This window comes from Oncorhynchus kisutch, linkage group LG3 (genome assembly GCF_002021735.2).
Source record: "Oncorhynchus kisutch isolate 150728-3 linkage group LG3, Okis_V2, whole genome shotgun sequence".
NCBI classification, from domain to species: domain Eukaryota; kingdom Metazoa; phylum Chordata; class Actinopteri; order Salmoniformes; family Salmonidae; genus Oncorhynchus; species Oncorhynchus kisutch.
Genome location: NC_034176.2, coordinates 47,634,798 through 47,660,522, shown reverse-complemented (window position 1 = coordinate 47,660,522; position 25,725 = coordinate 47,634,798). Strand labels below are relative to the sequence as shown.

General features: G+C 41.8%; 1 protein-coding gene across 6 annotated transcripts; it reads right to left on the bottom strand.

Moving 5' to 3' along the window:
- Positions 1-18,393: 18,393 nt before the first annotated feature.
- serpind1 (serpin peptidase inhibitor, clade D (heparin cofactor), member 1) lies at positions 18,394-25,435 on the bottom strand. Of its 6 annotated transcripts, XM_031807390.1 has the most exons (9): positions 25,352-25,388; positions 24,849-25,222; positions 23,194-23,245; positions 22,451-22,738; positions 21,618-22,261; positions 21,198-21,346; positions 20,890-21,014; positions 19,284-19,428; positions 18,394-19,121 (listed from the first exon to the last, which is right to left on the bottom strand). In XM_031807390.1, the coding sequence occupies exons 4-9, from the start codon at positions 22,735-22,737 to the stop codon at positions 18,930-18,932; spliced, it is 1,542 nt and encodes a 513-aa protein (XP_031663250.1). In that variant the 5' UTR covers position 22,738; positions 23,194-23,245; positions 24,849-25,222; positions 25,352-25,388; the 3' UTR covers positions 18,394-18,929. The 6 variants fall into 6 exon arrangements, with proteins under 6 accessions (XP_031663250.1, XP_020327903.1, XP_020327902.1 ...); XM_020472314.2 differs by lacking the exon at positions 24,849-25,222 and having other exon boundaries at positions 25,287-25,435; XM_020472313.2 differs by having other exon boundaries at positions 24,849-25,405.
- Positions 25,436-25,725: the final 290 nt, after the last annotated feature.

Here is a 25,725-nt window from a genome sequence, read left to right as displayed (position 1 = left end):
TATGAGGACCCGGTTGGACATGACTACAACAGGGTCACCAGGAGGGATCAGCCAATGAAATTGAATTCCCACCCAGTTGACCACATTAAAATGGTGGAAGCACTCATTGGCGCTAATAAAGTATTTTGGCCATTAGATGCCGCTATCATTCTTTATGGTCATCAGCTGTCTGCAATATCCATGCGCAATTTCGAGCAGCATCATGGTCCTTGTTGTGTTTTGATGGTTAATGCATTTAGAATTGGAGGTATGTCCCTAAATTACCTACTACATATCCCAAGATGCACCTCCTTATTGCACAAGCCATGTTTTGGCTAAACATGTCGTCATGAAGGGAAACGTATTGTTCGAAACATTATTAAATATAGAATCCGATATTACCCACAATTATACATAACTTATAGGAACATTGGATTTAAAGTAAATGTGTCCTATAGAATGCTGTAATTGCACAACTCCCTGCATTCCCAGCTAACAGGTCTAGGGAGAGAACGTGTTTCTAATGTTACCTGTAATGTTCCCCTAATGTTTTACACGGAACCGTGCGCTATTGTGCATACATTTATTTTGTCCCCCCTCCACCAAACGCGATCACGACACGCAGGTTAAAATATCAAAACAAACTCTCAACCAATGACATTAATTTGGGGACAAGTCGAAAAGCATTAAACATGTACGGCAATTTAGCTAGTTAGCTTTACCAGAGATGGAAAAGGAAGTGAGAAATCCCACTCGCTAGTTTTTTCTGGGTCATATAGAGTCACTGAACTAAGCAGACCAGACCCAGTTGCTAATGCATTGCTGCCTATGGGAGAGCCACCCCCTTAAGCAAACCGGAACTTACTTTTTTTTGTCAATGGTACATGTGACTCACCACCTGGATTCGGTCTTATGTAGCAACAATTATTGAATTTCTGCTTTTTACATTGGATAAAGTTGAGACATAGCTACATCATACCGTGCATCTGAGGAAACAATTGGAAAGTAATTCTGCTTTGAAAGTTGATCAACTTGTAAACTCACTTTTGAGAAAACCGTGTTTCAATGTTTTGGTACTACTATTGGAGAACCATTCTTTGTCTACACCCATTCAGCATTGTAAGGGTTGATCTGACCATTCTGTACTAATTTGCCAGCTACTTCAAGACACCTAAGAGAGAGAGAACAGCTCACTGAACATTATTAAGCAGAGCTGGTTAGGCTGTTATGTTATCCAGAGCATTGGTGACTGCAACTGTGCTGTCAGATTGTCCATTCGTAATTCAGAGTGTTTCGCGTTCAGAGAGCACACTGAATGCTCTGGCCAATACAGTGAGGCAAAAAAGTATTTAGTCAGCCACCAATTGTGCAAGTTCACCCACTTAAAAAGATGAGAGGCCTGTAATTTTCATCATAGGTACACTTCAACTATGACAGACAAAATGGGGGGAAAAAAACCCCAGAAAATCACATTGTAGGATTTTTAATGAATTTATTTGCAAATTATGGTGGGAAATAAGTATTTGGTCACCTACAAACAAGCAATATTTCTGGCTCTCACAGACCCGTAACTTCTTCTTTAAGAGGCTCCACTGTCCTCCACTCGTTACCTGTATTAATGGCACCTGTTTGAACTTGTTATCAGTATAAAAGACACCTGTCCACAACCTCAAACAGTCATACTCCAAACTCCACTATGGCCAAGACCAAAGAGCTGTCAAAGGACACCAGAAACAAAATTGTAGACCTGCACCAGGCTGGGAAGACTGCATCTGCAATAGGTAAGCAGCTTGGTTTGAAGAAATCAACTGTGGGAGCAATTACTAGGAAATGGAAAACATACAAGACCACTGATAATCTCCCTCGATCTGGGGCTCCACGCAAGATCTCACCCCGTGGGGTCAAAATGATCACAAGAACGGTGAGCAAAAATCCCAGAACCACACGGGAGGACCTAGTGAATGACCTGCAGAGATCTGGGACCAAAGTAACAAAGCCTACCATCAGTAACACACTACGCCGCCAGCGACTCAAATCCTGTAGTGCCAGACGTGTCCCCCTGCTTAAGCCAGTACATGTCCAGGCCCGTCTGAAGTTTGCTAGAGAGCATTTCAAATCAAATCAAATTTATTTGTCACATACACATGGTTAGCAGATGTTAATGCGAGTGTAGCGAAATGCTTGTGCTTCTAGTTCCGACAATGCAGGAATAACCAACAAGTAATCTAGCTAACAATTCCAAAACTACTACCTTATAGACACAAGTGTAAGGGGGTAAAGAATATGTACATAAAGATATATGAATGAGTGATGGTACAGAGCGGCATAGGGAAGATACAGTAGATGATATTGAGTACAGTATATACATATGCGATGAGTATGTAAACAAAGTGGCATAGTTAAAGTGGCTAGTGATACATGTATTACATAAAGATGCAGTAGATGATATAGAGTACAGTATATACGTATACATATGAGATGAATAATGTAGGGTATGTAAACATTATATTAGGTAGCATTGTTTAAAGTGGCTAGTGATATATTTTACATAATTTCCCATCAATTCACATTATTAAAGTGGCTGGAGTTGAGTCAGTGTGTTGGCAGCAGCCACTCAATGTTAGTGGTGGCTGTTTAACAGTCTGATGGCCTTGAGATAGAAGCTGTTTTTCAGTCTCTCGGTCCCAGCTTTGATGCACCTGTACTGACCTCGCCTTCTGGATGATAGCGGGGTGAACAGGCAGTGGCTCGGGTGGTTGTTGTCCTTGATGATCTTTATGGCCTTCCTGTGACATCGGGTGGTGTAGGTGTCCTGGAGGGCAGGTAGTTTGCCCCCGGTGATGCGTTGTGCAGACCTCACTACCCTTTGGAGAGCCTTACGGTTGTGGGCGGAGCAGTTGCCGTACCAGGCGGTGATACAGCTCGACAGGATGCTCTCAATTGTGCATCTGTAGAATTTTGTGAGTGCTTTTGGTGACAAGCCGAATTTCTTCAGCCTCCTGAGGTTGAAGAGGCGCTGCTGCGCCTTCTTCACGATGCTGTCTGTGTGGGTGGACCAATTCAGTTTGTCTGTGATGTGTACGCCGAGGAACTTAAAACTTACTACCCTCTCCACTACTGTTCCATCGATGTGGATAGGGGGGTGTTCCCTCTGCTGTTTCCTGAAGTCCACAATCATCTCCTTAGTTTTGTTGACGTTGAGTGTGAGGTTATTTTCCTGACACCACACTCCGAGGGCCCTCACCTCCTCCCTGTAGGCCGTCTCGTCGTTGTTGGTAATCAAGCCTTCCACTGTTGTGTCGTCCGCAAACTTGATGATTGAGTTGGAGGCGTGCGTGGCCACGCAGTCGTGGGTGAACAGGGAGTACAGGAGAGGGCTCAGAACGCACCCTTGTGGGGCCCCAGTGTTGAGGATCAGCAGGGTGGAGATGTTGTTGCCTACCCTCACCACCTGGGGGCGGCCCGTCAGGAAGTCCAGTACCCAGTTGCACAGGGCGGGGTCGAGACCCAGGGTCTCGAGCTTGATGACGAGCTTGGAGGGCACTATGGTGTTAAATGCCGAGCTGTAGTCAATGAACAGCATTCTCACATAGGTATTCCTCTTGTCCAGATGGGTTAGGGCAGTGTGCAGTGTGGTTGAGATTGCATCGTCTGTGGACCTATTTGGGCGGTAAGCAAATGGATGATCCAGAAGAAGATTGGGAGAATGTCATATGGTCAGATGAAACCAAAATATAACTTTTTGGTAAAAACTCAACTTGTCGTGTTTGGAGGACAAAGAATGCTGAGTTGCATCCAAAGAACACCATACCTACTGTGAAGCATGGGGGTGGAAACATCATGCTTTGGGGCTGTTTTTCTGCAAAGGGACCAGGACGACTGATCCGTGTAAAGGAAAGAATGAATGGGGCCATGTATCATGAGATTTTGAGTGAAAACCTCCTTCCATCAGCAAGGGCATTGAAGATGAAATGTGGCTGGGTCTTTCAGCATGACAATGATCCCAAACACACCGCCCGGGCAACGAAGGAGTGGCTTCGTAAGAAGCATTTCAAGGTCCTGGAGTCGCCTAGCCAGTCTCCAGATCTCAACCCCATAGAAAATCTTTGGAGGGAGTTGAAAGTCCGTGTTGCCCAGCAACAGCCCCAAAACATCACTGCTCTAGAGGAGATCTGCATAGAGGAATGGGCCAAAATACCAGCAACAGTGTGTGAAAACCTTATGAAGACTTTTGACCTCTGTCATTGCCAACAAAGGGTACATAACAAAGTATTGAGATCAACTTTTGTTATTGACCAAATACTTATTTTCCACCATAATTTGCAAATAAATTCATTAAAAATCCTACAATGTGATTTTCTGGAGAAAAAAAATCTAATTTCGTCTGTCATAGTTGAAGTGTACCTATGATGAAAATTACATGCCTCTCTCATCTTTTTAAGTGGGAGAACTTGCACAATTGGTGGCTGACTAAATACTTTTTTGCCCCACTGTAAGTAGGGTTGTTCTGAAAGCTCTGACCTCACAACCACAGTCAAGTTCCCACTCTGACCTTTTTACTCCCCCTAGCAGAGCTGGTTAGGCAGTTTTCATGTTATCCAGAGCGTTGGTGACTGTGCTGCTGCAACATTTTAATTACACTTTGTTGCCGATGTTTACTGACACCGGACATATTCAATTGGTGTTGAGCGTTCAAAAACAAATCAGTTATTCTGCGCTCTGGCACACTAAGATGAGAGAGACTTTTGTTAACCTCTTGAGACTAGGGGGCAGTATTTTGATGTTTGGATGAAAAACGTGCCCACATGAAACTGCCTATTTCTCAGGCCCATAAGCTAGAATATGCATATAATTGATTAGGATAGAAAACACTCCAAAGTTTCTAAAACTGTCAAAATATTGTCTGTGAGTATAACAGAACTGATTTGGCAGGCAAAACCCTGAGGACAATTTTTGAGGTCATTGGATTTTCATGTGCTTTTCTATGGGAAACCCACATTTTTAAAACCCAGATTGCAGTTCCTATGGCTTCCACTAGATGTCAACGGTCTTTAGAAATTGTTCGATGTTTTGTATTTTTAAAATTAAGAAGTAGTCGTGTTCTTTCGAAGTGTCACTCAGGTGGACTCTAGTCTTTTGGTGCCCGTGAATGAGAGTGCGCTCCGTGTTGTTTTTCTCCGGTATTGGAAACAGTTTATTCCGTCTTAAATTTGATAAATTATTTACATATTAGGATACCTGAGGTTGGATTACAAATGTTGTTTGGACCAGGTTTTTAGGTCAGTTTTTACATTCCTTTGTAGGCATGTTGGGTGAGTTGGAAAGGTGTATTTCTGAATCAAATGCGCCAAATAAACAGACATTTTTGGGATATAAAGAAGTACTTTATCGAACAAAACGACCGTTCACTATGTAACTGGGACATTTGGGATTGCAAAAAGATGAAGATCTTCAAAGGTAAGCGATTTATTTTAGAGCTATTTCTGACTTTCGTGATGCATCTGCTTGGTTAGAAAATGATTGTGACGCACTTGGTTATTTATCTCCGGTATTGAATATACTAATTTCCATATTAAATTGTATTGTTTATTTACATATTAGGGTACCTGAGGATGGATTAGGAACGTTGTTTGACATGTTCGGACCAAGTTTATTGGTAACATTTGGGTTTAATTTTGTACGCATTTTGAACGAGGGGAAACCGGTGGATTATTGAATGACGCTCGCCAAATACACATACTTTTTGGGGATATAAAGAAGGACTTTATTGAACAAAAGGACCATTTGTTATGTACAGTGCCTTGCGAAAGTATTCGGCCCCCTTGAACTTTGCGACCTTTTGCCACATTTCAGGCTTCAAACATAAAGATATAAAACTGTATTTTTTTGTGAAGAATCAACAACAAGTGGGACACAATCATGAAGTGGAACGACATTTATTGGATATTTCAAACTTTTTTAACAAATCAAAAACTGAAAATGATTCAGCCCCTTTACTTTCAGTGCAGCAAACTCTCTCCAGAAGTTCAGTGAGGATCTCTGAATGATCCAATGTTGACCTAAATGACTAATGATGATAAATACAATCCACCTGTGTGTAATCAAGTCTCCGCATAAATGCACCTGCACTGTGATAGTCTCAGAGGTCCGTTAAAAGCGCAGAGAGCATCATGAAGAACAAGGAACACACCAGGCAGGTCCGAGATACTGTTGTGAAGAAGTTTAAAGCCGGATTTGGATACCAAAAGATTTCCCAAGCTTTAAACATCCCAAGGAGCACTGTGCAAGTGATAATATTGAAATGGAAGGAGTATCAGACCACTGCAAATCTACCAAGACCTGGCCGTCCCTCTAAACTTTCAGCTCATACAAGGAGAAGACTGATCAGAGATGCAGCCAAGAGGCCCATGATCACTCTGGATGAACTGCAGAGATCTACAGCTGAGGTGGGAGACTCTGTCCATAGGACAACAATCAGTCGTATATTGCACAAATCTGGCCTTTATGGAAGAGTGACAAGAAGAAAGCCATTTCTTAAAGATATCCATAAAAAGTGTTGTTTAAAGTTTGACACAAGCCACCTGGGAGACACACCAAACATGTGGAAGAAGGTGCTCTGGTCAGATGAAACCAAAATTGAACTTTTTGGCAACAATGCAAAACGTTATGTTTGGCGTAAAAGCAACACAGCTCATCACCCTGAAAACACCATCCCCACTGTCAAACATGGTGGTGGCAGCATCATGGTTTGGGCCTGCTTTTCTTCAGCAGGGACAGGGAAGATGGTTAAAATTGATGGGAAGATGGATGGAGCCAAATACAGGACCATTCTGGAAGAAAACCGGATGGAGTCTGCAAAAGACCTGAGACTGGGACGGAGATTTGTCTTCCAACAAGACAATGATCCAAAACATAAAGCAAAATCTACAATGGAATGGTTCAAATATAAACATATCCAGGTGTTAGAATTACCAAGTCAAAGTCCAGACCTGAATCCAATCGAGAATCTGTGGAAAGAACTGAAAACTGCTGTTCACAAATGCTCTCCATCCAACCTCACTGAGCTCGAGCTGTTTTGCAAGGAGGAATGGGAAAAAATTTCAGTCTCTCGATGTGCAAAACTGATAGAGACATACCCCAAGCGACTTACAGCTGTAATCGCAGCAAAAGGTGGCGCTACAAAGTATTAACTTAAGGGGGCTTTTTGCACGCCCAATTTTTCAGTTTTTGATTTGTTAAAAAAGTTAGAAATATCCAATAAATGTCGTTCCACTTCATGATTGTGTCCCACTTGTTGTTGATTCTTCACATAAAAATACAGTTTTATATCTTTATGTTTGAAGCCTGAAATGTGGCAAAAGGTCGCAAAGTTCAAGGGGGCCGAATACTTTCGCAAGGCACTGTAACAGGGACCCCTGTGATTGCAACCAGATGAATATCTTCAAATGAAGATCTTTATTTTATCGCTATTTCTGACTTTTGTGGTGCATCTGCTTGGCTGGATAATGTTTTTCATGCTTTTGTATGCGGGGCGCTGTCCTCAGATAATTGCATGGTGTGCTTTCGCCGTAAATCCTTTTTGAAATCTGACAACGTGGCAGGCTGGATTAACAAGAAGTTTATCTTTTAAAGGATATATGACCCTTGTATTTTAATGAAAGTTTAATATTACGATTTCTGTCATTTGAATTTGGCACTCTGCAATTTCACAGGATGTTGTCGAGGTGGGTCGCTAGCGGAACGCCTATCCCAGACAGGTTTAAGGGTCTCTTTTCCAAGCTTAAAAGGATAATCATTCAATATTGGCCATGCTGTCAATCCACGTTCAAAACAACTGGAAACTCGGAACTGTGAAATCAAAGACTGAGTTCAAGACAATTTGGAAAATCTGACAAAAATGAGCTCTGACAGGGAAAATATGTTTTGAACGGTCATTCAACCCAGAATTCCAAGTTGGGAACTTTGACCTGAAGATCACTGATGTCATGATTCAACCTAGTTTTTTTTTCTCCAGAGTTCACAGTTGTCTTGAAAGTACCATACATCCAGAGAATGCCAGACTTTGATGACAAAGTTTGATGACAAAGTTTGCCAGTGAAGGACCGCCGTGCCACCTTCCAGTTCAAGTGAGCACAGTACAACAAGACAATTCCAAAATTGTCTTGTATACTGCTACACAAAGTATATAATATGCCAGTTAGATAGGTATACTGTAGCTAAGAAGAAATACTAAGTGTATGCTATGTGGTAAACTGTTCGTAGCCCATGTGCCCCCCCCCTAATAATTTGGTCCCTTTCCTCATCATAATTTAGCCTACTGTTCTGACTTGGTGGTGCACATTTAGCCTATAGTCTGTTTTAGAGAAATGTCATCATCAAATGTTGTAAGTGCTTTCATTGTCTGCTTTTATATGCCCCCTTTATTTATCCTTTGGTTCTGACTTGGTGTACAGGGAGAATACTGTAAGAACGGCCCATGTTCTGAATTCTGTCGCTGTACATTTCAAAAGTTCTGAACAAATAGTTATATTTACAACGCCTGTCCTAGCCCGCTCATTAATATCGGAATCTAAATTACGGATTGCCTCTTGTCCCCTCATCGTCCCCTTATGCCATAGTTTGTACATCTCAATTGTCAGTAGAAACCACATTTGTTTATGCAAGTCAGCCATATCAGCTATGTGTCAGAAAATGAGTCTGAATTAACTGTTTCGCAGCCAGACAAGGCTCCGCTGATAGCCGGGTGTAGCAGTGGTAAGGTGTTGGGACTGCTGTTGGGACTCTGCTGTTTGTGATAGCTTTATCCTTTAATGGTGCAATCAATGTATTGTTTAATGTTGTGTAGTGGCTTTGCTGGAATGCATACATTTTTTGGGGGGAGGTTCTGGAGAAAAAGGTGTTTAAAATTGTCACCATCATCACAAATGGTCCAAAATACATCAAAGGCATATTGAATGATCTGTTTGATGTTGAGTTCTGATATTTGGCAAGCATCGCAAGGAATACAGAAGTAGTTCATCCTAGGGTGGTGTGTCCAATTTGTCCTAATGGTGGCACATTGCTTCAACCCCTGCATTGCTGCTTGCAGCTTTAATGACTGTTATAACTATACCTATTCTGCCATTATTGTGAAGAAAAAAAATTCTCGTGAGATAATAAGACCTAGGGGGATGCACATTTATGATGGTAAAGGGCCATGAGCAACACCCTCTCATGCAATGCCATGCCAACTGGCCACATGGCGGCGCTATAGCAAACGATTGAAAATGATAACTTTGAAAGCTCACACCCCACACTCCCTGTGATCTAGAGTCATGAAATTCGGTACTCTACTGACAAGGAACAAATTTGCTGAAGGACCCCTAAGGTCCGCCATTATGGATTTTTTGCAATCTTTTATTTGATAAAAATGCTTAAACGCTACTCCTCTGGCACCTAATGACCGATCTACACAACAGTTCATAGGTGGCATCTATGGACCAAGGTCTCACAATGCAATATTTTCCATTTACCAAAAACAACATGTCCTCTATTGACCAATAATGGGCATGACCTGGCACATAAATGCCAATAAATCAGTCACGGATATTCGTATCGTAACAAAGCTTTGTACAGATGTTTCAAACACTGTCGAGACACAACATATAAAAACACCTACATATCGAACACATGGAGGCACTATAACGGAACATTTTTATATATCTTGAGCTGTTTGACTCACAGGGATGAAATTTGGAACACATGCTCAAGGATCTGAATCGAGCTAACCTATAAAGTATAGTGTTGGACAGCAAAAACCATTGATGCAAGTTCATTGGCTCATATTGTTTAACTACAATCCCTAAAATATTTAATTTCACAGATGTGCATCCATAGATTCAATACCAAATTTGGTGCCGATCGGTCCAGCAGTTCTGGAGAAGAAGACGTTTAAAGTATTCAACATCATAAATAATTGTCCAAAATACACCAGAAGCATATTGCATGTTCAGTTTGATTTTGAGTTCTGATATTTGGTAAGCGTGGTAAACAGTGCAGAAGTAGCTCATTTTTACGGTGATGTGTCCAATTTGTCCTGATGTTGGCAGAGTGGTCCGACAGCTGGACCCCGGTATTGCTGCTTGCAGCTATATTATTTAAATCTATATATATATGTATTTATTTTACTCCATATACAAACTTAAACACACAAACAACTTACAAAAGCCCACAAACAATGACTACATCTCATCTGTCCAGGCTCGCATTGCTCACACCCCTAGTGCCTACATTATTGTTTGTGTTTTCATGAACAAGTACTTGATGAATAGTTCTCTTGTAAACCCATATGGGCTGGGCACCAAATGGTGTATGACACTGAAATAAATCAATATAAAAAAATCTAAATTACATGAAACACATATGGCCATAGGTCAGTTAATACATGTCCTGCATTCTAAACGGATGTGTGCAGGTGAAGAGCTTTGTGTCTGATTACTTCCTAAAAACACAGGATGCCACAGAGGTGGGGATTTGTTTGAATCTCTTTAAAACTATATACAGCAGGTTGTGAGGAAAAATACTTAGTATTCTGTGAGACACAACATGGGTAATGTCACAAATGGCACCCTATTCCCTAGTGCACTACTTTGGATCAGAGCCCTATGGCCCTCGTCAAAAGTAATGCACTATATAGGGAGTGCCATGGCGAGTGCCATTTGTGATACATACATAATTTACATTTGACTCCCATTTGCAAGCTAATCCTAGTATGAATCTCTACTACAAAACCTTCAGTGATCCTCTCTACGTCTGCATGTTCAAAATCATGAGGGGCACCGTGTATTACTTGAAAGGTAAGTGAACAGGTTACACTGCCCCTCTCCCATTGTTTAGCACTTAATTATGCTAATGCTAAGCTGTAGCGAATCCCTGGATCCATACTGTAGGTAGACCTCTATGTAGGTATCAATAAGATGAAATGGATTTGGGTAAAGCATTCCTTTAAAGTGCATTAATAACTGTGTTCTCAGCCCTGCAGCAAGGGTTTGTAAGGCAGGTAAATTACGATTTATTATATGTGAATTTTTTTCATGTGCAATAGCAGTGCAATAACTGTGTTCTGGGATTCCTCAGGGAGGTGTATAACTTTGTGTTGGAGTTCAGCAGCAGCCAATCTGAGCTGCAGATGGTGCTCCATGATGCAGGGGGGCTGCCGGGGGAGCCCAACCCCCTCAAGCTCCTTGGCCAGGCCAACGTGGCCTGTGTGGACCTCATGGTGTGGGCTGTCAAAGACGAGCAAGGTAATTCATTAGCTATAACAATGTTGATAACTTCATTCTTGCCTTATGTGTTATTACATCATTGACATCGCATAACGTTGTCAACAGGTCAGAGCCATACAGACAGATTTTGATAATCATCCGTCATTTTGACGACAGCATTCATGCTTGAACGTTAAAAAGGGACATGTCCTGGTGGGCCTTCCATGGTCATGGGCCACTATTTCTGTGCCCCTAGAGATCCGGGGCTTTAACAACTGCTGCCTACCTCCTCTTTCCTCCCTTTGCACTCGTAGAGCCGAGAACCTGTGCACCAAACTATCCAAGAAGCTGCAGTCCAAGACCTCCAGTAAAGTCATCATTGCGCACATCTGCTGTCATCATCTGCTGTCATCATCTGCTGTCATCATCTGCTGTCTACAGGTAATGTACTCCACCTCCTCCTTTCCCCACTCCCTGTCCCTCCTCCTTTCCCCACTCCCTGTCCCTGTCCTTTCCCTGTCCCTCCTCCTTTCCCTGTCCCTCCTCCTTTCCCTGTCCCTCCTCCTTTCCCTGTCCCTCCTCCTTTCCCCACTCCCTCCTCCTTTTCCCACTCCCTGTCCCTCCTCCTTTTCCCACTCCCTGTCCCTCCTCCTTTCCCCACTCCCTGTCCCTCCTCCTGTCATGGCTCTGCTCGCTCTGCTCTGTGTATGTCTGTAGGTTCTGAGGCATCTTTTTGAGAGGTTTCCGGTAGTCGGCCCCTCTGCTTTGTGTCAGTCTGTATGGTTAGGGCAGGCCTAATTTCTTCATCCCGCTTCTGCAGCTTTTCATCCGCACCACCTGCTCTCCCTGAGTTCTTGTCCGACTCCCACCCGCTCAAGCAAGAACTGGTCCTGAATCCGACCTCAGTCCTGCAAATGTTATTTTAGGCATATATGTAAGAAAGCTTGCTTGGCAGCCCGGGCCAAGCAATTTTGTGCCATATAGGCAAGATCAAAATACGCAAAAATAGCCCCAAAAAATACCTGAGATTCTCACATGGCCCATTTATCTTAGGCTATCTGTATTGTTGGGCTATGTCAGCCAATATGCTGGATAGAAAATAGAATACTTGCACTTGACTTGAGTGAGCTACGTTTTGAGCTACATTTTTAGGAGCGGGACGATTGGCAGACAGAGTAAAAATACATGTGTTATTGATAATTATTTCCAGTCGACTTAAATACTACATAGATATATATATACTACATAGATTTCTTCGAAAGACAACTGTGCCATGCTTCTCCGCCCGTGCAGCCTACAGGCTATTTAACTGAGAACACATAATAGGATAGGTGCACCTGTTCTCACATGCCTGGCAAAAGACAGGAGGTGGGCTCCTGAACTTGAAGCAGCAAGAATTTGTCAATTAGTTTGTGAATATTGCGATAAAGAGGTGATTTTAATACAATAGAAAAGGTATGCAAAACAGAAAGACAACCCTTTCGAAAACAATCTTGCATAGCTTTTAGGAGCAGGACGATTTGCAGGCGTAGACAAATGCATTATTGATATTCAGTCAATGTTGGAGCCTCAACTATAGCTTATCATAGGAAGCTACTTCCCTTGACAAGACAACTCCGTCATGCTATTGCGCCCATAAAGCCTAGAGGCTATTTAATTGAGACCATACAGAGGCACATTTTATCTCACATGCCCAACAAAAGAGAGGAGAGTATAGGCTAGAACTTGAAGCAGCAATAATTAGCATATGACAGTTTGTGAATAGTGTGACAAAGAGGTGCTTGTAATACAATAGAAAACTCATTCAAAACAGAAAGACAGCCATTTCAAAAATCCGCAGGCCAATTTTTTTATTTACGTTCCAAAGCTTCCTGCATGAAAAAATGCTGATAGCCCCACAATGATCTCTGTTGGGGTCCACGCCCAGTAGTAGCCCACTCTGATCTCTCTCGGTGTCTGTCTGTCTGTAAGGTCTAGGATGCCTATGTGAGAGATTTCCAGTAGCAGCCCACTCGGCTACCACGTTGCACAGAGACTTTCGGTCCTCGTCAAGTTCTACAAATACAATAGCCAGTACAACCCAGGTAACCATGACTACCAACGCCATACACTACCAAAACATTTAAGAGTGGATTTATATCTACCAGTTACAGGATGACTAATTACCATCTCGTATATGTGAATTAGAGTTTGGAACAGTCTGACCGCGCAGCAGATGCCTTTCAGACCATTAATCACACAGTATAAGTTGCCTGTCGGGCACGTTGGGAAAAACTCAGAGGTGTTGGTGCTGGGACTGTTGATCCCAAATCTCCACAATATATATCCACTATTTATCAGATGCTCTTGTCCGGAGTGACTTACAAATCAGTGCGTTCACCTGAAACAACAACATATCATGTAAAACAATGACATGTCACCATCCTTTCAAGTAAAGTATTTGCAATGGAAAGCCAAGTCATCACAGCCAAGTCTGTACAGGACAGGAAGAACCAAATGACAGATGCTGTAATCTAATTACTAAATGACATATTGGGTTGTTACATAGGCTACATGTTCTGGTCAGAACTGTGTCACGTGCCAATCCCATTTCCTGTTGAGCTGTCCCGCTTCAGTGGAGCATATTCCATGTCTGAACAGATCGATACACGGTTTAAGTTATTGATTCCAGTTGGCAAAAGCCATGCAGTATGTAACAACTTACTATTACAGTACTACATCTACTAGTCTGCTATTATATCTTGAGACTTATTTTATTTAGACATTTTTGATATCTCTCTCTCTCCTGCGCTCTCTCGAAGTGGCGGCAGAGATCAGGATTAACCTGACTGAGGAGCATTCTCAGTCCACCTTCAACATCCTGTCTCACAGGAAGGACCAGTCGTCCATGTATGAACAGCTCTGGGACATCTCCATCTGCAACATCTAGAGGTACCCACACGTGATGGACTCAAACATCTTACGCCCACATAGGTGTAGGGTGAATTTGGCCCTAGATGGATCTTGGGTCAGTTTTGCATCTTCCCAACTAATGGTTAAAATTAGGATTGCGGTTAGGACTCCCACATACACCTGGGAGGCCCCCTCCAATTGATTACTTGTCAATCAGAGGCAGGTGACTAAATGAACATGGAACATTAGCCTATTTACCAAATATTCTAGATTCAAAAGGTGTTGTCCTAAAGTTGCCGCTTTCAAAAAGAAGAAGAATGAAAGTCTAAGCCCAGCAGTGTTTCCCCTATATTTATTTAGCAGTAACGGGCCGCCGACACTGCTAATTCTTTGCCACTCCTTATAAATATAATTTTTTTAGTTATTTTATTAGAAAAACATTTTCATAGTGGTAAATCATTGTCAGTCTAAACGTATATGACTAACACCAGATATAAACTATGTAGAAAAGATAAAGGAGCTATATACTGTATTTTTCAATAAAATCATCGTTGAAAACTAACAATCACCAATGAAAATAGACTGTCAGAAAATCTAACATTAAAAAAATGTCATGGCATGGGGCCTCCCAATTGATTTTGTTATAATGTTTCCTCACTCAAATTGCATGAGAACATGGTAAAATGTGTATAATTTAAAAACGGCTAATTTTCTTTCAGCCCAATTGCAAAATGTGTTGAATTGCAGGAAATTCATTTTTTAAACTGATTTCTTTTCTCTTACATTTCAAAGATGATAGTACAAAAAAATATGTTTTTTTCTGTTATCTTTTACCAGATCTAATGATATTATATTCTCCTACATTAATTTCACATTTCAACAAAGTTCAAATTGTTTCCTTTCAAATGGTATCAAGAATATGCATATCCTTGCTTCAGGTCTGAGCTACAGGCAGTTAGATTTGGGTATGTCATTTTCAGCGAAAATTGAAGAAATGGGTCCGATCCTTAACCGGTCTCCTCCACTTCATCTACACTGATTGAATCAATAAAGGATCATAGGATTCACCTGGTCAGTCTATGTCATGGAAAGAGCAGGTGTTCCTAATGTTTTGTGTATAGTGTATATACGGGCAGCTTCATTAAATAGTCCCCTTAACACCTGTCTCAATGTCAACAGTGAAGAGGCGACTCCGGGATCCTGGCCTTCTAGGCAGAGTTGCAAAGAAAAAGCCATTTCTCAGACTGGCCAATAAAAATTAAATATTAAGATGGGCAAAAGAACACAGATACTGGACAGAGGAACTCTGCCTAGAAGACCAGCATCCCGGAGTCGCTTCTTCACTATTGACGTTGAGACTGGTGTTTTGCAGGTACTATTTTTAATAAAGCTACCAGTTGAGGACTTGTGAGGTGTCTGTTTCTCAAACTAGACAGTCTAATGCACTTGTCCTCTTGCTCAGTTGTGCACCGGGGCCTCCCACTCCTCTTTCTATTCTGGTTAGAGACAGTTTGCACTGTTCTGTTAAGGGAGTAGTACACAGCGTTGTACAAGATCTTCAGTTTCTTGGCAATTTCTCCCATGGAACAGCCTTCATTTCTCAGAACAAGAATAGACTGACGAGTCTCAGAAGAAAGGTCTTTGTTTCGGGCCATTTTGAGGTCGTCATCGAACCCACAAATGCTGATGCTCCAGATACTCAACTAGTCTAAAGAAGGCCAGTTTTATTGCTTCTTTAATCAGGACAATTTTTTTTAGTTGTGCCAACATAATTGCAAAATGGTTTCTAGTGATCATTTAGCCTTTTAAAATGATAAACTTGGATTAGCTAACACAACGAGCCATTGGAACACAGGAGTGATGCTGCTGATAATGTGCCTATGTAGATATTCGATAAACAATCAGCCCTTTGTTTCCAGCTCCAATAGTCATTTTCAACATTAACAATGTCTACACTGTATTTCTGATCAATTTGATGTTATTTTAATGGACAAAGAGTTAGCTTTTCTTTAAAAAACAAGGACATTTCTAAGTAATGGTAATGAAAATATATGCATATATAGAGTACCAGTCAAAAGGTTGGACACCTACTCATTCAAGGGTTTTTCTTTATTTTTACAATTTTCTACATTGTAGAATAATAGTGAAGACATCAACACTATGAAATTACACATGGAATTATGTAGTAACCAAAAAAAGTGTTAAAGTTTTTAGTTTTTATTTGAGATTCTTCAAAGTAGCCCTTTGCCTTGATGACAGCTTTCCATACTCTTGGTATTCTCTCAACCAACTTCATTAGGTAGTCACATGGAATGCATTTTAATTAACAGGTGTGCCTTGTTAAAAGTTAATTTGTGGAATGTCTTTCCTTCTTAATGCGTTTGAGTCAATCAGTTGTGTTGTGACAAGGTAGGGGTGGTATACAGAAGACAGCCCTATTTGGTAAAAGACCATGTCCATATTATGGCAAGAACTGCTCAAATAAGCAAAGAGAACCGACAGTCCATCATTACTTTAAGTCATCATGGTCAGTCAATGCGGAAAATGTTAATAACTTTGAAAAAGTTTCTTCAAGAACAGTCGGAAAAACCATCAAGCACTATGATGATACTGGCTCTCATGAGGACCGTCACAGGAAAGGAAGACCCAGAGAATAAGTTCATTAGAGTCACCAGCCTCAGAAATTGCAGCCCAAACAAATGCTTCACCGACTTCAAGTCACAGACACCTCTCAACATCAATTGTCTAGAGGAAACTGCGTGAATCTGGCCTTCATGGTCGAATTGCTGCAAAGAAACCACACGAGCAATGGACATTAGACCGGTGGAAATCTGCCCTTTGGTTTGTTGAGTTCAAATTTGAGATTTTTGTTTCCAACCACAGTGTGAGACGCAGAGTATGTGAACAGATGATCTCTGCAGGTGTGGTTCCCAACGTGAAGCATGGAGGAGGAGGTGTGATGGTGCTTTGCTATTGACAATGTCAGTGATTTATTTAGAATTCAAGGCACACTTAACCAGCATGGCTACCACAGCATTCTGCAGCAAAACACCATCCCATCTGGTTTGCACTTAGTGGGACTATCATTTGTTTTTCAACAGGACAATGACCCAACAGGTGCCAGACTGTGTAAGGGCTATTTGACCAAGAAAGAGAGTGATGGAGTGCAGCCTCAGATTTTTGGTTCCCGAGTGGCGCAGCGGTCTAAGGCACAGCATGTCAGTGCTAGAGGCGTCACTACAGACCCTGGTTCGATTCCAGGCTGTATCACAACCTACCATGATTGGGTGTCCCACAGGGCGCCGCACAATTGGCCCGGCGTTGTCTGGGTTAGGGGTTGGCCGGGGTAGGCTGTCATTGTAAATAAGAATTTGTTCTTAACTGGCTTGCCTAGTTAATCAAAGGTTAAAAAAATCTAATGACCTGGTCTCCACAATCACCTATCCTCAACCCAATTTTTTAAAAACCTTTCTTTAACTAGGCAAATCAGTTAAGAACAAATTCTTATTTACAATGTCGGTCTAGGAACAGTGGGTTAACTGCCTTGTTCAGGGGCAGACGACAGATTTTTACGTTGTCAGCTTGGGATTCAATCTTGCAACCTTTCATTTACTGGAACAACGCTCTAACCACTAGGCTACCTGTGGCTACCTGATGGTTTGGGATAAGTTGGATGGCAGACTGAAGGAAAAGCAGCCTACAAGTGCACATCATATGTGGGAACTCCTTCAAGACTATTGGAAAAGCATTCCAGGTGAAGCTGGTTGAGGTTGACGCTGTCATTGACGCTGTCATCAAGGCAAAGGGTGGCTACTTTGAAGAATGTATAATATAGAATATTTTGTGTGTGTGAGATGGATCTGATGGTGCCATTACATACCAACCCAAAAAGATCTGAGCTCCATCTAATTAGAGTTTAACTCAGCCGACAAATATTTACTCTTTGCTAAATATGTAACTGGGTTTTTATCTTGGAGCGTTTGTTTTCACCCTTTATCGGAAAGCTTACTGTATTTGTATGTTTTCTTTATTTTAACATAATATATGTCATTTTAGCCGATGATTTTTATCCAAAGCGACTTAGTCATACATTTGACATGTGGGTGGCTACTGGAATCGAACCAACAATCCTGGCATTGCTACCGACTGAGGCAGACCGGACAATTTTGAATTAGGTCATTTTTTTGTATTGCTGAAAATGTACTAGAGAAAAATGTTGCACCTGTATTTTAACTTGTAAAGCCTTTAAATGTTTGTCATACAACACAAAAGCATTTTCAACAGTCTCAAATGCTTTTGTTTATTATTTTATCTAACATTCTAGACAGAACTTTACATACACAGTAGCTAAACACTTTTCAGAAAATCCAAACATCAATCATTTAAAAAAAACTAAACAAGAAAGTCATGGTCAAATTGACTATGTTTTCCCTTAAAACATTTTATTGAATTGCCAAAGCTTAGTGTTTCTAGTCGAACAACTTCCACTGTAGATGTATAGAGAGATGGAACATTAACACACAGCAAATATCAACACTCCTGACTAACCTCTCTCAGACACAAGTTCACACAGTTCGCCATGACAGCTAGTAGTCCCATTGTAGGATCAGCAGAATTGGTTACCAGGCCAATATTTTTGAAACGCCTTCCTACTTTGGGTGAATGCTAGCTGAAAAGGACATTTAAAAAGATAGTTCATAAAAATAAAAACAAATATTTTGTTAATTAGTCCACTGTTAATACAATCCTAAAAAAAGTATTAATGTTAGTAGGTACATTTTTCTAGATAGAATGAACTACAGAGTTACGAAGCGTTTAGCTCTGTGAGGGGTCGACCACGCGGCCCATGAAGACGAGGCAGTCTGTGCGGTGCTCGTAGATGAGGAAGAGGAATGGCCGGTCTATAACGAATCGTATCTGTGAGGAGAGGGGCATGAAGCCCACCTGGGTCAGGGCCGCAGCCTCCGTCCCCTCCTCGTTCACCGTGATCGTCCCCTGGTGCTTCAACTGGTGGGGAGAGAAGAGAGAGAATCGAGTTATGACCCAATGGTTATCTTATCTAACATTTTTAGATAAAAAGTTATTTGGTTTTGACAGTGTATTGCTGGTGTTAGCATCGAGCAGTGAAAGTTAAGATTGTGGTGTTTGCTCTCTTGGAGGTTTGTTTACCCAGTTAATTGCGATCTTCTCTGAAGTCATCCCAGTGAAGTCACCCCTCTCCTCAAAGAGGTCTGTGAGGCCCATCTCCTTAAGGTTGTCTATCAGGTCATAACTCTGCTCCAGCTTAAACCTGGGGAAGACCACCTCACGCGTCCTTGGGTAGAGACCAATACAGAATATACTCTTTAGACCCATAGACTGGTTTCAGAAATTATTAATATTCCTTGACTTACTCTACATTATCTCACCCATCTACACACAATACCCCATAATGATCTCACCCATCTACACACAATACCCCATAATGATCTCACCCATCTACACACAATACCCCATAATGATCTCACCCATCTACACACAATACCCCATAATGATCTCACCCGTCTACACACAATACCCCATAATGACAAAGGGATTTTTTTTTAATAGAAATGTATTGGAAATTAAATACAGAATCATTTACCCTTTAAAAAAAAAAAATGTTAAAAAAAATGTTTTAATCTTCACGCAGAACTAGGTTTTCCTCTAGGATTTTGCCTGTGCTTAGCTCCATTATGTCTATGCTTGAAAAAATGGAGAGTGCTACTCAGTAAGTGGATTTGCCCATAGCACTTTGTATTCAGATTTGTATTCTGTACAGGCTTTATTCTTTTCACTCTGTTAACTAGGTTAGTATTGTGGAGTAACTATAATGTTGTTGAGCCATCCTTGGTTTTCTCCTATCACAGCCACAGCTCTGTAACTGTTTTAAAGTCAACATTGGCCTCATGGTGAAAATCCCTGAGCTGTCACCTTCCTCTCCGGCAACTGAGTTAGGAGGAACGCCAATATATTTCTAGTGACTGGTTGTATTGATACATGATCCAAAGTGTAATTTATAACTTCACCATTCTCAAAGGGATATTCAATGTCTGTTTTTTTAAATCTACTAATCTGTGTTTGAAATTCACTGCTCGATTGAGGGACCTTAGAGATCATTTTATGTGTGGGGTACAGAGATGTGGTAGTCATTCAAAAATCATTTTAAACACTATTGTGTACAGAGTCCAAAAAACGTTTTATGTTACTTGTTAAGCACATTTTCAGTCATTAACTTATTTAGGCTTGCCATAAAGGGGTTGAATACTTATTGACATTTGAGCTTTTCACTTTTTAGACATTTGTAAAAATTTAAAAAACATAATTCTACTTTGAAATTATGGGGTATTTTGTGTAGGACAGAAAACATCTTGATTTAATAAATGTTAAATTCACGCTGTAACACAACAAAATCTGGAAAAAGTGAAGGGGTGTGAATACTTTCTGAAGGCACTGTGTCTCTTATCCCATAGCTTCCATAATGTGGTCGTTCTGGCCCTATACTCTAACCTAGTGGTCATCTTTTGTTCATACCTTTACGGTGCTTATTCCTGCTCACCTTGGGCCAGGTCTGTTCACCTTGGGCCAGGTCTGTTCACCTTGAGCCATGTCTGCTCAGATGTTGGTCAAGTTTTGTCTGGATTGGCCACCTGTTGTCTTGTATGGTCATGTGTGCTGTTCTCTTTTATCGTGTATGCCTGTCAGTCAGTTCTTACCTATTGGTCAGATGTGACCAGGTGTGGTCATATGTTCTCACCTGTTGGTCATGTTGCTGAGCCATTTGTTGACCACTGTGGGGGAGATCTCTTGCTCCAGTTTCCTCATGCCGGAGAACTTCCTGGGCAGGGCGATGAGCATGCTGATGTTCCCCACATAGGGGAGCTAGAATAATCATGACATTAATGAAATGACAATGTTTTTTGAGACGGTCTTCATCCATAACCGTCGGTTACACATTTATACGGTAATTGTGCCAGCCCTGTACTGTAGGCCTATATTGCACTGCACTGAATCGTCTTTTTTTAGATATAGCTCACTTCCCTGAACTAAATGTCTACCACCCACCTGTAGGATGTCACACTGCAGTTCGTGGTCTGCAGCCGCCAGGTAGTTCCCTTTGTTCTGCATCATTGGCACTCGAACGTTTATCTTCTCATTCACACGGAAGTTCCGGTAGTGAGTCATCTCCTTTGGGAATTTCTGCTCCCACGTACCTGTTTGTGTGGGTGGGGATTTGTTGTTTGTGTGGGTGAGATATTGTTTGGCTTGTGTCAATAAAATGTTTCTACAATTTTCTTACAAAGAGAGGATTTTAAGTTTGTTGTTAAAATCTAGGCCTAATGGAAATGTAATATAGACCATAATATATCACTTTAAAAGATTTGACTTAATGTTGACAAAATATAATCAGAGACAGACAGATACTTGGTGCTTGGTCCATTGAAATGGCATAGTTGAGGCTTATTGCTCTGATGTTGTCTTTACCTTTAAAGTAGAGGTAGTTGAGTAGCATCAGCACCATATTGGGGTCCACATTTTTTAGTGGTTCTCTGATCAGTCCTTTGGTCAGCTTTGAGATGCGCCGGTTAGCCTTGACCAGAAATGCCTTGTCCCTGAAGTCCACCGATTGGGGCTCTGCAAAGTAGTATGCCTTGGTGTCAGCCCGGAAACTCGGTTCCACCGCCACCTCCTTTTTCACGTACAGGTCATTAACGGATCGCAGCGTGTACCCGAAATTGCGTCGGAAGAGTCTGTGTGTGAGCTTCCGGAACAGCTTGTGCACCGTGGCGTTGTCGTAGTGATTGCTGGCGTTGACGAAATTGGCGAATCCCAGCACCCGGTAGAGCTGAGAATGTGTTCCAGGCCCCGCTCCCAGTGACATCATGCCCATGGCGATGGAGATTCCGGCGGGCGCCAGCAGAATGTTGTGGGTCTGGTTGACGTTGTTCCGAAGGCTGCGGTAGAGGTTGAAGCCAAAGTGGGCGTTAACCACGTTGATTCGTTGGAGGCGTGAGCGGTCGTGAAATAGGCTCAGGAGTCGGGCGCGCCGCGTCTTTGGATCTGAGGGCTCAGCGAAGATGTCGATATACGGAGCGGGAGTTGCGATCTCATCAATCTCATCCCCCTCACTGTAATAATATAAATATTATGAAAATATGGTCATTTAGCAGAAGTGTTTAATCCAAAATGATTTACACAGTCAATCAAACCCACAAGCATGCACCATGCTCCAAACACTGCAACCAATGGATTTTGTGTCTATGGAGCGTCCCAGTGCTTAAATCCCATTACAGGATTAGTAAATGTGTATCACCCACCTGTAGTCGTCCCCTCCCTCAGCCAGGATTTTGTCAAAGTCGATGTAGTCTTCGTCCTCAAAGCCTTCCAGGGGCAGATCATTGGTCACAGTGTTCTCTTTGTGGAACTCCAGAGGAATGTTCTCCATGTCCAGAGCTCCACCCTGGCCGAGGCCTCGTGGGTCCGGCTCAGTGTTTGGGGTTGAACTCTGGTCATAGAAGCTGAAGTGAGAGGCCAGGTCCTTGACCCCGGCGAGAGAGGGGCCGACAAGGACACAGGACACAGCGATGACCGTGACAACCCACATCCTGACACGGACACAGCAGACAGATATAGAAGGCATTTATTCATCTAGAACAAACCACCGTTAACATCACGACAGACAGAGCTCGAGGAGATTGATCAAACTTTTCTATTGTGACTCAAAATAACCTAAAACCAGTGTTTCTAGTCTAAGTCTTCAGCAAAGGCATGAGTCACGACCCACCATTTGAGAAACACTGACCTAAGGTATTTATCAAGAACCATGATCAATATCAATAGCAACCTGCTTAGCCTTCTTTTGGTTGAAGGCATACACACTAAAGAACATCCAAAAAAGTATTCAGCAGTTGTTCAAAACTCGCAAACATTTCTGCTTCATTTCAGAGGAACTTTCCAGTTAATAAATAAGAGTTATGTACGAACGCGACAGTGATAGTCTTTATCTTGTTAGGATTCACGTATTTGACGGCAGTCAGTCAAGTACTCTAAAATGGCTTACCTGTGCTTTCTCTGTGATGGCGGGAACTGGTCTGTTTGGTCTGTTTGCAACACTGTGAAGAAAGAGCAGAAAGCCCAAACTGAACTTTGATGTCCTCTTACCCTGAACAAATAGCTCAGATCAAACAACAAAGTGTACAAAGTGCTGGATCCGTCTGAAATCTTTAACTCTGCCCCAGTCACTTGATCACTTAATACCGTATCTGTATTTTTTGTCCAAATTTTGTCCATTTAACTGGTAACTTTAATTGATACGTTGACGGCAATTATTGGAGATTACACAGTTTTATATGTTTAATCATTAATACAGTAAAAATGTGCTATTTTGTGAAGAAAAAAAGTTTGACATGTTCATGATATGCCCATACATTGTTACTCTAGATTTTACAATGCCATTGCAATCCAGATTCACTGGCCTTCATTGGAAAAATGGCACTGTGGACCACTGAGTTCACCTCAGTGACATTCAATCTCTGTCTCTCCCTCTGTCATCCATCTATACCTGTGCAAAGCCTGTGGGCTAGCGGTAACGCTCCCAGCCTGTCTCCCCTTTGTTTAAATATATATATATATATATCTCTATCCATCTCCCTTTCCTTTACTGCTGACCAGACGGCTGCTGCCAATCATTGAGGCTAATCCACTCCTTCAGAAGCTCTTCAGGGACTTTTGGCTGTACTCTGTTGCAGGGATGCAAACTGTTGAGGCCCCAAAAAGGTGACTGAAACATGCAAAAAATATTTTTGCTCTATTATAGTGGCCCAATATAGTAGACATCGATCAAGTGCACAAGGCTACATGTGTGCAAAAATAACATTCACTGAGTAAAACATTAAATAATCCCCCCTCACTCACACACGAGTATTAAGTTCCAATACAACAAAAGCAATATCTTCGGGCTACACTGCACATGATTACTTTGTACACTTTCTGCCTGTGGACATCTGTTCTACATAGTGCCAGCAGAGCATGATACCCTTTGTTGGCATAATTGATCTCTTTCAGGCAGAGAGTACACCTGGCATACCCCTTTTCATCCACTGTATTGAAAAAGTGAGAAAGATGGAAAGTGTGTGGGGTTCCTTTCACCTCTATAGTTGCATCCAGCTTAAGCCAGGCCCAGCTCCAGCTACACTTGATCCCTGAATCCACTTGTTTAAATAAGCAAAGTCTAATTTTCACCTCATTCTCTCATTCTGAAAATTAACCACATAGTGTAGTAGTTCACAGATAGTAGTTGGTTCATTAGCTAGTTAACTAGTTAACATTTCACACAGATTGCCAGGGTCCAGTAAGCAACTAACACGTTATAACTTGAGGAATGGCAAGGAGTCAGAAACCAGTTAATACTATAGCGAATTGGTTAGGTTACTAACGTTAGCTCATCTGATGTTGTAACCTTAGCTAGCTAACGTTAGAAATCTGCATTTATTAACCAGCAAATTTTCACACCATAAACTTAATTATTTGATCAGTTAAGTTGGCTAATGTTGCTCAACATTTCTCTGGCTAGCTAACGGAGAATTCGATCCAGCTAGCAAGATACTGCACAGTCGATAGCGCGCCGGACCTCGGACTCGAGACCTGCTCCCTGCTGTTTCATTACAATGCTTAACAATGCTAACAATACTTGTTCCACCACACTTTCTCCCTCACCTCAAACTTTCCAAATGCTAGTTGTTTTTCGATTACAGCTTATGAAGTACACTTCATCACCTGTCTCTTCTCTCTTCAGTCGCGTGATGCATTCTGTTGTTATGAGAATGATTGGCTGACCCTTGGATACAGCCAGTATTGCTCCAAACTTCTCATCGGATCTATACGAATCATGTAGGTCACCTATTTTGGATTCAAAATGACTAATTTCGCCGAAAGGTTACTAGTTTGCATCTCCGTTGTTGTCATGGCCTTTGCTGTGGAGGGCTTGGGTCTGTGGCCAGAGGAGTGGTATGAGGGAGTGTGTGAGATCGCCACCAAGTCTCCTCTCCTGATCTTCCCCAGCGGTGAACCGCTCCACTCCGAGTACAACTCTGCCAGACACGCACACAGACACACACACAAAGACCAGCACAGTCAGGTGGTCAAGTCACCTACCCTAAATGATGGCACCTGTATGTTTATTGGAACTCTACTTGTCCCTTTCGAAGTCTTAACTTTACCTGTCTCCTTTCTGTGAGTATAACTACCTGTCTATCACCAAGGCCGAGCTTAGTGACCTACAATCCACCATCATCAACTTGTTAGACCCCTCCCCTGAAGGATCTGCTCTGATCAACAAACTAGACTGCGCCATGTCAACGTACCTACTGTCTGTTTACTGGCTAGAGTACATGAGGTGATGTTCCAGTACTTTGAGGACAAAGCCATCCAGAAGGACAAATCGGGTGGGTGTAATTTACTATTATGGATCCCAGCTACTCCATCTATTATTATTACTCCATCTATTATGGATCTACTCTTCCTGGGGTCCAGCAAAATTAAGGCATTTTATACCATTTTAAAACATTACAATACATTCACAGATTTCACAACA